The sequence below is a fragment of the Python bivittatus genome, unplaced genomic scaffold (assembly GCF_059951505.1).
Source record: "Python bivittatus isolate LINGU-HERP-01145 unplaced genomic scaffold, Pbiv_v1 ctg000430_np1212, whole genome shotgun sequence".
NCBI classification, from domain to species: Eukaryota; Metazoa; Chordata; class Lepidosauria; order Squamata; family Pythonidae; genus Python; species Python bivittatus.
The window spans coordinates 1,614,242-1,627,406 of record NW_028277071.1 but is presented as its reverse complement, the minus strand read 5'-3'; the positions used below and the strand labels follow the sequence as shown (position 1 = coordinate 1,627,406).

Here is a 13,165-nt window from a genome sequence, read left to right as displayed (position 1 = left end):
GAAGGCAGAATGAGTGGCAAAAGCAGAAAGAACCCAAAACACATGCATGGAATAAAGATGGCGAGCATCATGTTCCCTAGCTTTCCCAACTTTATGATGTCTTGGGTTGCCATCCATCAAATCTCACTCTAGTTCTGCACCCTGGAGGTGCATTCAAAGTCTGCCAGCCAATAGCTTGAGCTCTTTTTGGACACAAGTTTAGTGCTATTCCAGAAGAATGCTAAACCCGTGATCAAAAGCAGCCTAAACAACAGCGAACAGGCAAAGGAAGAGTTGCCCCACCAGTCATCTACTGTATTTCCCCTACCATCAATGGTCAGCCACTGTTCAGACAGATCCAGGTCTCTGATTTGGGGATTAGCTCAGAAATCTGATGGGTAAAGAGCAAGACTCCTTTTTAAAGGACAGTTCACAGGAGTCTTCACCAGCCTGAAGAATGGATAGAGCCAGGCTTACAGTCCATCCCCTGAGGGTCATCTACTTGGAATACAATAGTGGGGTGAGTCAGATTTTACCCATGGGAAAATTGCACCAGCTTGTTGGCTGCTTAAAGGAGATAACACTGTATTAATCCTGGAGCAGCTAAAGATGACTAAACTGTCCAGGCAGGAGTTGGAAACAAGATGAACCCCATATCATGAGGACACAGCAGGAAAAAGAGGTTGCCAGGCCATATCTGTGCTAGGGAGTGGCCCTTATTTTACTTTCTTCCAACACTAATACAAATTACAAGTGTGCCACGTTATGGGGAAAAAATCAGAATCTATCAACATACACACAGAAACAGAGTGTGTTGGACTCCAGCACAAAATTTATCTGTACCTTTTAGATACTCAATCTCCCTAGTGCCATGTTGTTTGGGAAAATATTATTAATCTGCTGCTATAGATCAGGACGTAATTCATGTGTAAAACACCCAGTCCCAAACTGCAAATAAATATGACTCCAAATTCAGAATGATCTCATTATCTGGAGAAAAAAAGTCAACACAATGTACAACTCCTTAGCTTGTTCACTGAAACTCTACATGTTTTGATTGTTCTCAAAGCCTTCCAGACACTCCACATTCTGTGTGGTGGGAAACGCCCCGCTCTCCCCAAGTCTTATCAGAGTCACCTCTTGCATCTTCCTTTCTTCTGGGCTGATATTTTCCAAAAGGCCACTTTCTCGCACAGCAGGCAGCTCCTGCCAAAGTGTGCTATGAGGGATGGGGCCCTGGGGTCCTGTTGGCCCTTCACCAAGAGAAGGGGCCCTGTAGTCCGAGCTGCTGAAACTACTGTTGTGTGGAACCGTTTGTCTCTTGATCTCCTTGGAGATGACAGCCTGGCGATATGTTTGATACAAGGGCTCTGCAAGTGGAAAAAAAACCAGAATGCAGAGAAAGACACAACACAATGAACCTGGGTTAGGAAATAACATGCCATACCCAAACAAACAACTATATTATGACTTAAAAGGATGACCTAGAACCTACAACATGCCATAACCTTGGCTGGTTCCTCCTAACGTGCCCTATCTCAAACTGTTTGATGGATTACGTTCCATCAAGTTGGTGTTGATTCCTAGCAGTTACACAAATAGATCTTCTCCAGGAGGATCTGTCCCCAACCTGGTTCTTCAAGTCTTTCAACAGTGCCCCCATTGCTGCTGCAATTGTGTCCATCCACCTTGCTGCTGGTCACCCTCTTCTTCTCTCTCCTTCCAGTATCTCAAACTCCCCAGACCTATTTTACACATAGTGGATTGTGTGACCTCAGACACTGGTGATTAATGACCTTTGTTTTTTTCAAGCTGAGTTAAGGAGAAACAACTATTTTCCATGTCCCAGAAAGTTACTTGTAACTTGTCTCTGATAACAATGCCCACTGACTGACGTATTTACTCCATTTTTAAATTGATTTTGAACTGCAGGGTAAATTGGGGCCTGATGGGGCTAATGGCCAGTGATCCCCATGATTTCCATGAATTGGACCAACCCTTTTTTTGAAGCCAGCCAAGCTGGTAGCCAACACCACATCTCATGGTAGTGAATTCCAAAGTTTAATTATGTGTTGTGTAAAAAAAATTTCCTTTTGTCTGTCCTGATTCGTCCAGGAGTCAATTGCATTGGGTGACCTCTGATTCTAGCATTTTGGGAAGGGGAAAATAGCTTCCCCTTGTCCACTTTATACACATCATGGATAATTTTGCATAATTCTTCTTGTCCCTTACTTTTTGTAATTCCTCCCTTGGGAAAGGGTCCTGGGAAACTTAAAAGAACCTATGTCACAAGAGAGAGTTACTGAGTTCGTACAAGCTCTCCCTATACCTAATTTAATCAAGCACCATTGCTGAGTTTATGGAATATGCTGTGCCCAAAGAAATAAAACCACGCAATGGTTTAACCCCAGTTTCACTTTCATTCTCTCCCATAACACCCTCCCAAATTCAATCTCAAGGTGTTGGACGATCTTATGTGGCCTGTAGCTTACTCAACCCTGGTTTAATGGGATATTGCTTTAGTCTTCCCAAAAGAGTTTGACCTTTATCTTGAACCAAAGCGCATACTTCCTAAATAAAACCCAAGGCCGCAACCATCCAGTTTCTGCCTAGGGGTCCCAGAGAGGTGTCATCTTCTTGTTAAACATTAAAAGAATATCTGAAAAACTGTTTTAAGCTGCGTGAAGTAGAGGGCACACGGAGCATCTAGGGATGTTCCCAGTGCAGGGTCTCCACACCTGGATCCTGTAACAGAGCTTAAAAAAGCTAAAGAAGGAAGACCTGAAGAATAACCACTAGGAAACAGGAGCACGGGGGCTTAGCAATGACATAGCCCCCTAAGACTGAACTTCTAAAAGATCTCAGCAGTAAATTATGCCTTTAGGATACGGGAGAGAATTTCACAAGGGATTCCAGAAAAACGTAAAGAATTTGAGTCTGAAGCTGTTCGGTGTCTGTAACTGAGTCACTTGTCCTGGGTTTCTCTTTGCTCTCAAATGTTTTTTACAAACATGCTGTTCACTTACCATCCTGCAGGCAAAGCCCCCAGTCAGGACTCTTAGATGATAGCCCTGAACAGCGCCTGCAATATAAGGGCAAAGCAGAAAAAGCCAACGATAAGCAACCCTAAGAGCAGACTGACTCTACACTCGTGTTGATTTGACTAAGGAGCCTGTAACTCCACATTCGGAGCAAAGCTGGGGGAAAAAAATAAAGCTAAGAAACTGGAACGTTAGCCCTTGAACATCAGCCCAGGAACTGGGCACTCAATCCACAAATGGAGTTCTTGTTTTGTGGATTTTAAACCCAATTCCTAGACCAGTGTTTCTCAACTTTGGCCGCTTTAAGCTGTGTGGACTTCAAATCCCAGAATTCCCCAGCCAGCATGCTGGCTGGGGAATTCTGGGATTTGAAGTCCACACAGCTTAAAGCGGCCAACGTTGAGAAACACTGTCCTAAACTGAGATTATATCCAAAGGTATCTTATGCCTTGTCATAGCAGGTGAATACCTAAACAGCCTTAGCTATCCCAAGCAAGCTAAGCAGGGCTGGGCCTGGTAGCTACTTGGAAGGGACACCAGTAAGAAATCCTAGGGTTGGAGTTTATTCTGGGAAGAAGGTATTTGCCAACCATTTCCACACTACTCTTGAGAAAAATACACCGATGTGTCCACAAAGTCATCAGGAGTCAAACTCAATTTGAGCAAGTAATTATTTTAAAATGGTGCTTAAATCATAGTTTTTCTTCCCCACCTAACATCAAATGGAGAACTTTATAAACAAGCTTGGTTTTCCCCAGACTTTTAAATTTTGATGTCATTGGGAAGTAAGCATTTTTCTTTTTGCCGCTACTGGTTCAGAAAACCCCAACCATTCAGAATTCAAAAGCTAGAGATGTTCAAAACTTACAAATTCAGGAAGAAAAATACTCTGTTCCACCTCTGAACCTTCCCTTCTCATCACATTACTTTCTTAATAACTACTTAATTTATATCTCATGTTGGACAACAATGACCAAATAACCAAAGCAAACTTTTTCCCAGGAGAGAATCCTTTTCAAATATTTAATTACAGAAAGTATCAGTTCCCATATTCTTGTGTCAAACAAGAGATAAACAAAATTCATAGTCTTGAATGTTTGATATCTCTTGCTTTTTTTTTTTTTTACAACTTTCTGTCAATCTGTAGAGGTCTGCTATTTAAGAAGGATACCAGCAATAACGTAGGCAGTTTATATTTCAGGGATCCAAAGAGCTGATCAACAGGGTCCACAGGAGAAACAGGGTGGTAGGTCTGGCACATCCATTCCAATAAGTTAAGAACTTAGCTAAAATAATTGTATTTGGAGATTGTTGAGCAACTGCTCACCAGTGCAGCAAGCAAAGTCTGTCATTGTTGAACAAATGGTATGGAAGCACCAGCTGATATCATCTCCCTTATCTTTTACACCATTTGCTCCTTGTTCTGGAGTTCCTGTTACAAATCATCCAGAGATACCGGATCAATACATCCTGATCTACCGTCAAGGTATTAACCTCTTCAGACCCTCAAGTGGCGTCCTGTTTGCACACCCAGGTAAACCTCTCCCTTCGGAATTTCACGGATGCAGGGAATGAAACAAACCTGTTGTCTGGCTTGTCTGTCTCAGAGTTACTGAAACTGTTCTCTTCATTTTCACAGTCACCTGTAGAAGGAAAAGTGTGCAGAGTCAGTGAAACACAATGAAGAGGGGGAAACAGAAAAGGACATTGACTCTTTAACATTGTCACGCTCACGGAGTATGGAAATCCATCTGGGAAGACCTGAGTTCTGCTGCAGTACATCAAGCGCCTGGCTGTGTTTTGGCTTAATCTGAGGAGGATGGGAATTGTAGTGTAACACCTCTGGAATGCACCAGATTCAGGAAGACTGAATCAAGTAACTTGAAATAAATGAGCCAAGCCACATTCTCAGAAGGAGAGGGAACAGAGAGAGAACCTCCCCAATCGGATCAGAGGAGGAGGATCTTTCCCCAAGGTCTAGAAAACAAGACCTTTGCACTCTAATAGTACACCAAATGTTTTGATTCAAAACACATTTTATTTCCGGTGCCCAGTTTCTAATGCACAATGGCTGCCTGAGTGAGAAATGGGATGTTTGGGGAGATCTGAAAGGGTTTCAAGCTCAAAAACTGAGCTGTTGCATTTGAAAAAGGACATTTCAAACTCCATATTGTTTGAACTGAAATATCTGTATCTATATACCTCTGTTGAGCTGCTTGCCCTCCCTAGCCAAAAGTTGAATCCCGAATCTAGCTAGTGGCTGGATTCCCACTTTGGAGCCTGGGAAATGCTTCACTCTGGGATTGCTTCTTTAAGTTCTGACCAAGCATACATTTGATTGGGACGTAAGGGGAAAATTATGAAATGCACAGCTAGAGGACCATCCTATGCACCATTTTTTAGTGTAACGAGCTAAGGCTTGGTCCTGACTGTGCCCCCTCCATTTCTGGAACCCAGCCCCCAAAGCAGCCCTTGAAAGTGGGTGACAACATAACAGCCCTCCTCCCCATCCTTCTACCCCAAGGGAGTGCAGATGGTACCTTGACAAGGGCCTTCATCCAGGGGTGAGCCCTCCAGGGGCGGCGGTGGCTGAGTTGGCGGAGGGGGGAGACCCTGTGGCAGCAGGGGAGGGGGTTGGGAGGGCGGAGGGGGCTGTGGACATCTGGGGGGGAGGCTGAGAAATGGGGAGGGGTGGAGGGGTCTGGGAAGTTGGGCGAGGTGGGGGGGGCTGGGTGGGGGGAGGCAACATGAGAAAGCCTTCCCCAGCAGCAATAGGGGAGATGCGGCCAGGAACATGGTTCATCTCAAGCGGGTACTGCAGGGAGCTCCGGCGAGCAAAGGGCCCCACGGAGCTGCGAGGTGGTTTCATGGGGGCCTTAGGGGGGATGGCTGGAGGCAGGAGCTCCCCACCCAGAGAGACAGGGCAGCCCCCTTTGTTGCGGCGGGGCGGCTTGGGCATCAACGGTGGGCAGCGTAGGGGGAGGGGCTCTGCAGTTGAGCGGTAGCTTGTCAAGACCACGCCCCCTTCGGGGTGCCCGTTCATGGACGGCGGTGAGTCAAGGGGCTTTTTGCTTCGGGACGAGCGGCGGGATTTTGGGGCCCTGCCCCCTGTGATTGAGGAAGGGTGGGCAGGCAGGGCACCGAGCCCCAGGAAGGTTTGGAAGGAGGTTCCCCCTTCGTCGGTAGAGGATGAGAGGTCCGAGGCCAGCCCGTCCTCCGTATCTCCCTCCTGCTGCCGAGAATTTGCTGGAACCCAGACCAAGACCATGCCTGGGTTTTGTTGATGGCAAATACAAGGGCAGCTGGACAGGCAGGAACTGGGGAAATCCACACCGTTCTGCTCCACCACTGGCAACGCGGACGGCTTGGTATCCTTGCAAGGATCTGGGGAAGCAAAGGAAGGCAGAGAGTACTGAACGAAGGGGAAGAAAAGGAGAAGAAATCTTTTGGTTAATGGCAGGTGAAAATATAGGACAGGAAAGCATTTCATGACCCCTGTGGTTCATGGATCCAAGCCACCACAAAATTCCAACTATTTGCTGTGTTAGGTTTCTAGTCTTGATAGGACCATGATAAGGCTCAGAAATGCCCTGCTCTGTTTCTACTGCACTGGTGGAAGCCCAAAGTGGGCAGAACTGAACAATCTCTGTGTCCTGCAAGCTATTGGGGAGGGCGAAGATGGATTTTATGCAAAGCACGTGTTTGCAAACTGCTGGGCTCACATTTATTTGTGGCAGGGTTTCCAGGAGACGAAGCCCAATTGAGGTAGTGATTTTCTTCCAATTCCTGATGGGGAGGGGAAGGAAGCCACCACCGAACTGCAATTTTTTAGAATTGAAAGGGCATGGCGATGGAATCCAATCTGCTCCAAGCAGGACTCCAAATTCAAGGATGCCCAGCATCTACCCAGCAAACCAGTTTATTTGTTATTGATTGATTGATTGATCATATTTGTATAGCTGCCCATCTCACAAGAGAGTAACACCGGGCAGCGTACAACACTCAATTAAAAAGCACCAATAAATACATCTAAAACAATCATTAAAACTATAAAAACTATAAAAGCACACAAAACAGGAGAGGATAAAATTAATTAGGGCGCCGTTGAAAAATCTCCCCAGTCCCCCCAGGCCTGATCACACAGCCAGGTCTTGAGGGACTGTTGAGAGGGATGGAGCTAATCTCACTTCTGGGGGGAGAAGATTCCACAAGGCGGGTGCCACGGTGCCACCTTCTGTGACCCGCCAAATGAAATTCCCTTACAGGCGGGACCCGCAGCATGCCTTCTCTGCCAACCTGATGGGATGGGCAGGTGTAATCAGGGAGAGGCGGCCCCTATAATAACCCAGCCCCATGCCATGAAGGGCTTTAAAGGTCAAAACCAGCACCCTGAATTGGTTTTATGCAGGAGGGCTCGTGTCACCTGAAACAGGGCCATGGGGTGGCTATCTACAGATGCAATAAGAGTGGAGGAGTAACAACGCTTTGCTGCCCTTACCGCCACTAGCTAGGCCTTAATAGCAACTCTGACCCGAGTTCAGTCAAATTCGTCCCTCACTGAGTGCCAGCAACGCTCTAGACATTTCTTCTCTTGTTTCATCTCCTCAACTCTTCCGTAAACCACGGGGAGTGCCAGGATCCACAGGAGGGGAGAGGGTGCATGGGCGCGATCCAATCCAAGGCCTCAGCCGCCCTTTTATTCCAGGCAGCGACCAGGGCTCTGGATGAACCGTGCAGCAGACCAGTGGGAACAGCCCCCAGCTCCCTCCGGAACCCATCCAGGTCCAGTAGTTGCTGGGGTGGACCAATCTAATGGGTCCAGCCTCCCTGGCGCTGGAGAATCCCATGGTAATCAGGGCATGATCTGACCATGACAAGGGGGACGCTGAAAGCTCCCCCAGTTTCAGATCACATAGCCACTGCTCTGACAGGAACACCGGATCCGGTGTATGGCCACTGTCCCATGTCAAGCTCTGGATGATCTGGGATAAGCCCATGGCCGTCATGGTGGCCATGAACTCCTGAGCCACCTCCAACCCCACTCCTAGAGAAGGCAGATTGAAGTCCCCCAAAACCGGAAGTCTGGGCAATCCCAACTAATCCCTAGGGCCCAACTTAATGAACAGGGTCTCACATCTGGTGACCTGTGGTAGAACATCCCTGAAAGCTGTAAGGGATTCCCAGATGACAATCGCCACACCCCTGCCCTGGGATTTCGGCTGATGCCGCACCCAAAACCCAACTGGACGTAACTCCGAAAGTTCTGGATCCAGCCAGGTCTCGGTGACGCATGCCAGTTTGATGTCATCTTTAAAAGGGCTGGACTAGGAGTGGGGAGACCCGAGGACTAATCCTGCCTTAGGTGTGAAAGCCAGCTGGGTGGCTTTGGGCCAGCCCTAGGAGGAACCCACTTCCAAAAATGTTGTCCAGAAAACTGTATGGAGCCACCAGGAGTCAAGACTGACCCAAATGATCATAACAAGGTCTCTCTGAACACAGCTCAAAGCTGGCCCACTTACCCAACTGATCCTGGACCTCTTTTCCTTCGATCACCTTCTCTTCCTTGCTCTCATCCTGGTGGCAGTTTGAAGGAGGCAACTGGACAATTTTTTCAGCTTCCTCCTTCTCCGGACCCGCCTGATCAAAGCGTACCACGATCTTGCGAACGGCCCCAGATTTCTGCAGCTTAAGCAGGGGCTGCGGTGGGCCGCACGGCAGTTCAGTGACCGGAGAGCACCCCTCCCTCTCCAGGGGCAAAGGAGGGGTCGGGCCCTGGAGGAGCTTGGCTGAGTCTGGCTTGGGGGGCAGGTAGGGACGTGGCCTGGTGGGTGGGCGAGGCTTGATAATGCGGGTGGGTTTCTGGGAGGGAGGAGTGGCGGGAGGCAGAGGATCCAGGGAGGACATCTTCACTCCAGGAAGGTCACCTGCGACATCCCCCCTGTGGCTTCATTTCCTGCAGAGGAAGAGAAAATGGAAACGCAGTTAATTGAATCCTTGAGTGTGCAAGAAGGGAGGGAGGCGTATTTTATGGCATCTGAGACTGATCTCCTCCCTTCCTTGTAATGTTCATATTACATTTATATCTCAGCTATTATTTTCCTACCACAGCAACCCTGCAAGGTAGGTAGCGTGGGGAGGGAGGGAGAGATTGGCTCAAAGTCAGAGTTTCCAGGGCTCAGGGTGGACTTGAGCCTGGCTGTTTCTAGTCGTAGTCAAACACTTAACAACACATTTGTTAAAGAGCAACATACCCATGAGAATGATGAAATAGCCTAGATCCCTCTCAGCTACATGCAGAAATTATTTGTATTTATTATTCTAACTTTATACAGGGGCAGGCATAAGAGACGGGGCTTTTTCAGTGGTGGCTCCAGTTCTGTGAATCCCCATCTAAAGGGCAGACGTAGGGCTTTTTCCAAAAGAGCTTTTCACCTGTCCTTAAATTCATGTTTTCCCCCCCTCTCCATTAATTTCAGTATGTTTCAGATAAAGATGACTGTCTGCTCTTTAAATGACTGCCATTTAAATTCTTGTCTAAACAGCTGGGCTGAATAAGGAGGCCTTTCTGCAGAGGCTCTGGCTTGAAATTCTGTTCACGTCTTTTACATTTGTCAAGTGCTTTTGAGCTGTGAACTGCCCGGAGAAACTTTTTTTTAGATGGACCGGCCTGCTCTATTATGTCCAGATTCTTACCACATTTGACTGCCCTAGATGGACTGTACCAATGAAGAGAGCAGGGGGGAACATGTTTATCTTAGAACACTCCTGTTTTCTGCAAAGCACACTACTTTTTCTTCCAATTGAAAACCCAGCAAGAATGCCCCAAGAGAGCCCTTTCTTTCAAGGGCTCTTTCCTTTTCATTCATTTTATCCCATCTAGGTGCTGGGCTACACATCCCACCCCCTTGCTGATCTGACTTGCAGACAAATTCTCCCGCCCTCTTTCCTTGGAGAAGCCAAACCCAGAACCCAGTTTTTTCCCTACAATCTTTCATCGACTCCTTGCAAGCTAAGGCAGGGAAATCTCAGCTGCAGGCAGCGATGTTGCAACGCAGTGCAACGCAGGGGGGTTAGGTCTATGCTGTGCAAGGCAAAATTTCTTGCAAGGCTAGTTGGAACGGGATTTCAAGGAATGGCGTTAACTCATCTGCAAGGCCCTGGCAGGGTTCGCCCATGCCCGATCGTTCCAGTCCCTGGAGTTCTACAATCTCATTCATTTCTGCCCTGCTCGCTGGCAGCACATCCTGCCCTCTGGGCAACTGCTGTCCACGGCTGCCCAGCTCCCAGGGCTGCCTGCCAGAGGAGGCTCTCCGGCCTGCCAGTCATCCCTAGGGTGCGGCTCTCCCACACCCATCCAGCTGGGAAAGATAAGCATTCAGCCTGGTCAGAGGCTGTTCAAGAAACTGGGAAGTGAAACGGACGGTAAATCAAACAGAAGAGTGTCTTTCTTGGACTGGAATAAACACGTCACCTGCTGCCGAGAACCTCAATCTGTTCTCCCCTTTTAAAAAATAACCAAGTTTCTAGCCCTTAAGGAATTCTGTCGGAAAGGATCAAAGGCCTGGAAAAGTCTGAAGATTTAGGAAAGGGCCGGGCAGCCCAGTCTCCGACGACTGGGGACTAATGGAGAAAAGCAAGAAAGGCGACCTATAAATAAAATAAATAAATGCATCCCATTATTTTTAATAACAATTCAAACAACGCAGTCACAACGCAACAGACTCGGAGAGAGATTCCACAAAGGAATATAGTAATGGGCAGAAAGTACAGAGTCCTATACTGTTTTTCTTTATCTCTGATCTACAGCCTCGGTTTCCAGTTACTTACGACATCAGGCGTGTGCCTTTACAAGCACTAAATCAAGTCTCCCTGGGTGGGGCTGGAAAAAATGCAACTATCTCCTTTCCCCCCTGCTTCCCCCCTCTTCCTCCCACCCCACAGATTAATTCCCAGCCTGACCGTTCTGTTCAAACGTGGGACGAGATTTCAACACCAGCAGGCACATTTCCAACCCCTGAAATGTAGACGCAAACACGTAGCTCTTCCTTCTGCACATGCCCGACTCACTGGATGGCTTAAACTCCGGCCAGAAAAAGATAACAGGAGGACTCACATTCGCAAACACACACTTACACATTGCTGGGGGCAATGGCAGTGTGTCTGCTTGGGGTGGGGAGAGAAGGGTACAAGAATGAACTCAAGACAGCTGCTTCACAGGAGACAGTTGGGGGATGTCATCTGCCGGTGGGATATTTTTGGGCCTGCCACGGGGGTGGAGAAACTGAGGATTAGTGTCTGAAGACTGGGTCAAGAAATAGAACAAGGGAGGCAAGAGGAAGCAGGGCACAGAGAAGGGAAGCGAAGGTTACTGGTCGGCAACTGGCAGCCCTCAAACAAAACCTGGCCCATGTATCAGTTCTATACAACCATTCACTTATGGTTTCCTTACTCGGAAGGTCAGGGGCTACAACTCTCTGGAGCAGTGTTTCTCAGATTCAGCAGCTTTAAGATGTGTGGACTTCAACTCCCAGAATTCCCCAGCCAGCGAGTTGAAGTCCACACATCTTAAAGCTGCTGAATCTGAGAAACACTGCTCTGGAGAGACACAGGAAGGCATCTACTAAGTTAGGGCACCTCCACCCCCCTTTTTTAAAGGGTGGGAATGGCAGCTGGCTGGCTTCTGGAAGGCCAACGGTCCCCATTCTCATCCTTTACCTCTAAAATGCCACTGGCCCCCAGGGGGGAAGGAATGATGGTTAAGTTAACCACACTCCCATTCCTCCTCTTTCTTTTGAAAAAAAAAAATGTCTATCAAAATTTGGTGCATTCGGTTACACCCTTCAACGACGTGATTTTAAGCCTTGGGGCTGCCCCCCACCCTCCCTGGACCAAAGCAGCCATTTCTGCCCATTGGGACACGTTGGGGAAAACAAAAACACAAGGCCGACCAACGGAAGGGCTGGCTTCCTCCCTGTCCACCTCCGTTGCTCCATTTTGCAGGAGAAAAACAAAACCTGCAAAGGGGTGGAATGAAGAATTCAGGAAAAGGGGCCAGAGGGGTGGCTGTTTTTGGACACTAAACGTGGGCCGTGTCTACGGAAGACCGTGTCCAGGCCTGAACAGGAAAGAAGATAAGATGATCCCCTGGAAATTGCAGAGAATCATCTGCTTTATTTATCTCCCTGGATCCGCCCTGAGGAGGAACACGGATGGAATATGAGCATAGGCAAAGTGTAGAGGTTGCTATGGTGACCTCCCCCCAATGATACCTTGAGTTTTCCAACTTCCTAAACAGCTGTTGGGGGGGTAGGGAATTAAACAGCCAAAGCTCTTTTCCATTCAGCCTGAAACCTCTACAACAGGGACAGTCTCGTTGAATTTCTGCCTGCCGTTTCTAACGCGTGAAGAAACGGCAGAAGATTATTCTGCTGGTCTTTGCACCCCGTTGCTCAGCCTGTGCAAAGGCCTCTACTCCCTCTTGAATCTGCATGGAGCCAACGAGAGCGAAAGATGTACCCAAGGCCCCAAATGCATTTTTTGAGTTTTTATAAAAATTTATTGCAGAGAGGAATTATGCTCTGGTGCAGTTGGCAAAACCCACTTGGATTAGTTTTGAATGTATCCAGAAATTCAAGTTTGAAAGGCCGTGATTAGTAGCAATAAGGGCTCCTACTAATCAATACCAAGGGCCCATCCAACTGAGCTTCTGGCAGGTTTGCTAATTAATTTCAGCCTCAGCGGCAAAGCAGGAGGAGATGCTGAGAGTCCTGCGACGTTTCCTGTCAGGTTTTCCCACCAAGACGTGGCAATCCATCGCAGATTTTCTGACACTTCTTGGCTAAATAAGAATTTTCCCCTAATACCTGCCAAAGGGTGCATTGACCACTGCCAGAAATGGTGCAAACAACTCTTACACGTGGTGGTTCAAAATGATTTTTCTCTCTGAGCTCTCTCGTGAATTAACGACTCAGCACGGTGCTTGATGGCCTTGTGGCCGAGGGGTGATTATACGTTTAACCTCATTGCCATTCTAAGCCTGAGAAATGTGATTTTCCTAAACACGATTATCTTGAGTCAGATGGAGTGAGATGAAGAGGACGGGGTTACAAGAATTCCAGCAACTGGATTTTTCCCCAGTGAGAAGA

At 47.7% G+C, this 13,165-nt stretch overlaps 1 protein-coding gene across 4 annotated transcripts in view; it reads right to left on the bottom strand.

Moving 5' to 3' along the window:
* The window catches only part of ARHGEF15 (Rho guanine nucleotide exchange factor 15), a 44,706-nt gene that overhangs the window by 11,141 nt on the left and 20,400 nt on the right, over positions 1 to 13,165 (bottom strand). For all 4 annotated transcript variants that reach the window (XM_088144194.1, XM_088144196.1, XM_088144195.1 and 1 more), the window contains exons 2-6: positions 8,540 to 8,973; positions 5,561 to 6,404; positions 4,603 to 4,663; positions 3,006 to 3,061; positions 1,117 to 1,349 (exon numbers count right to left, since the gene is read on the bottom strand). In XM_088144194.1, coding sequence (XP_088000320.1) covers positions 1,117 to 1,349; positions 3,006 to 3,061; positions 4,603 to 4,663; positions 5,561 to 5,816 — 606 coding nt within the window. In that variant the 5' untranslated portion in view covers positions 5,817 to 6,404; positions 8,540 to 8,973. The remainder of the gene's footprint in view (positions 1 to 1,116; positions 1,350 to 3,005; positions 3,062 to 4,602; positions 4,664 to 5,560; positions 6,405 to 8,539; positions 8,974 to 13,165) is intronic.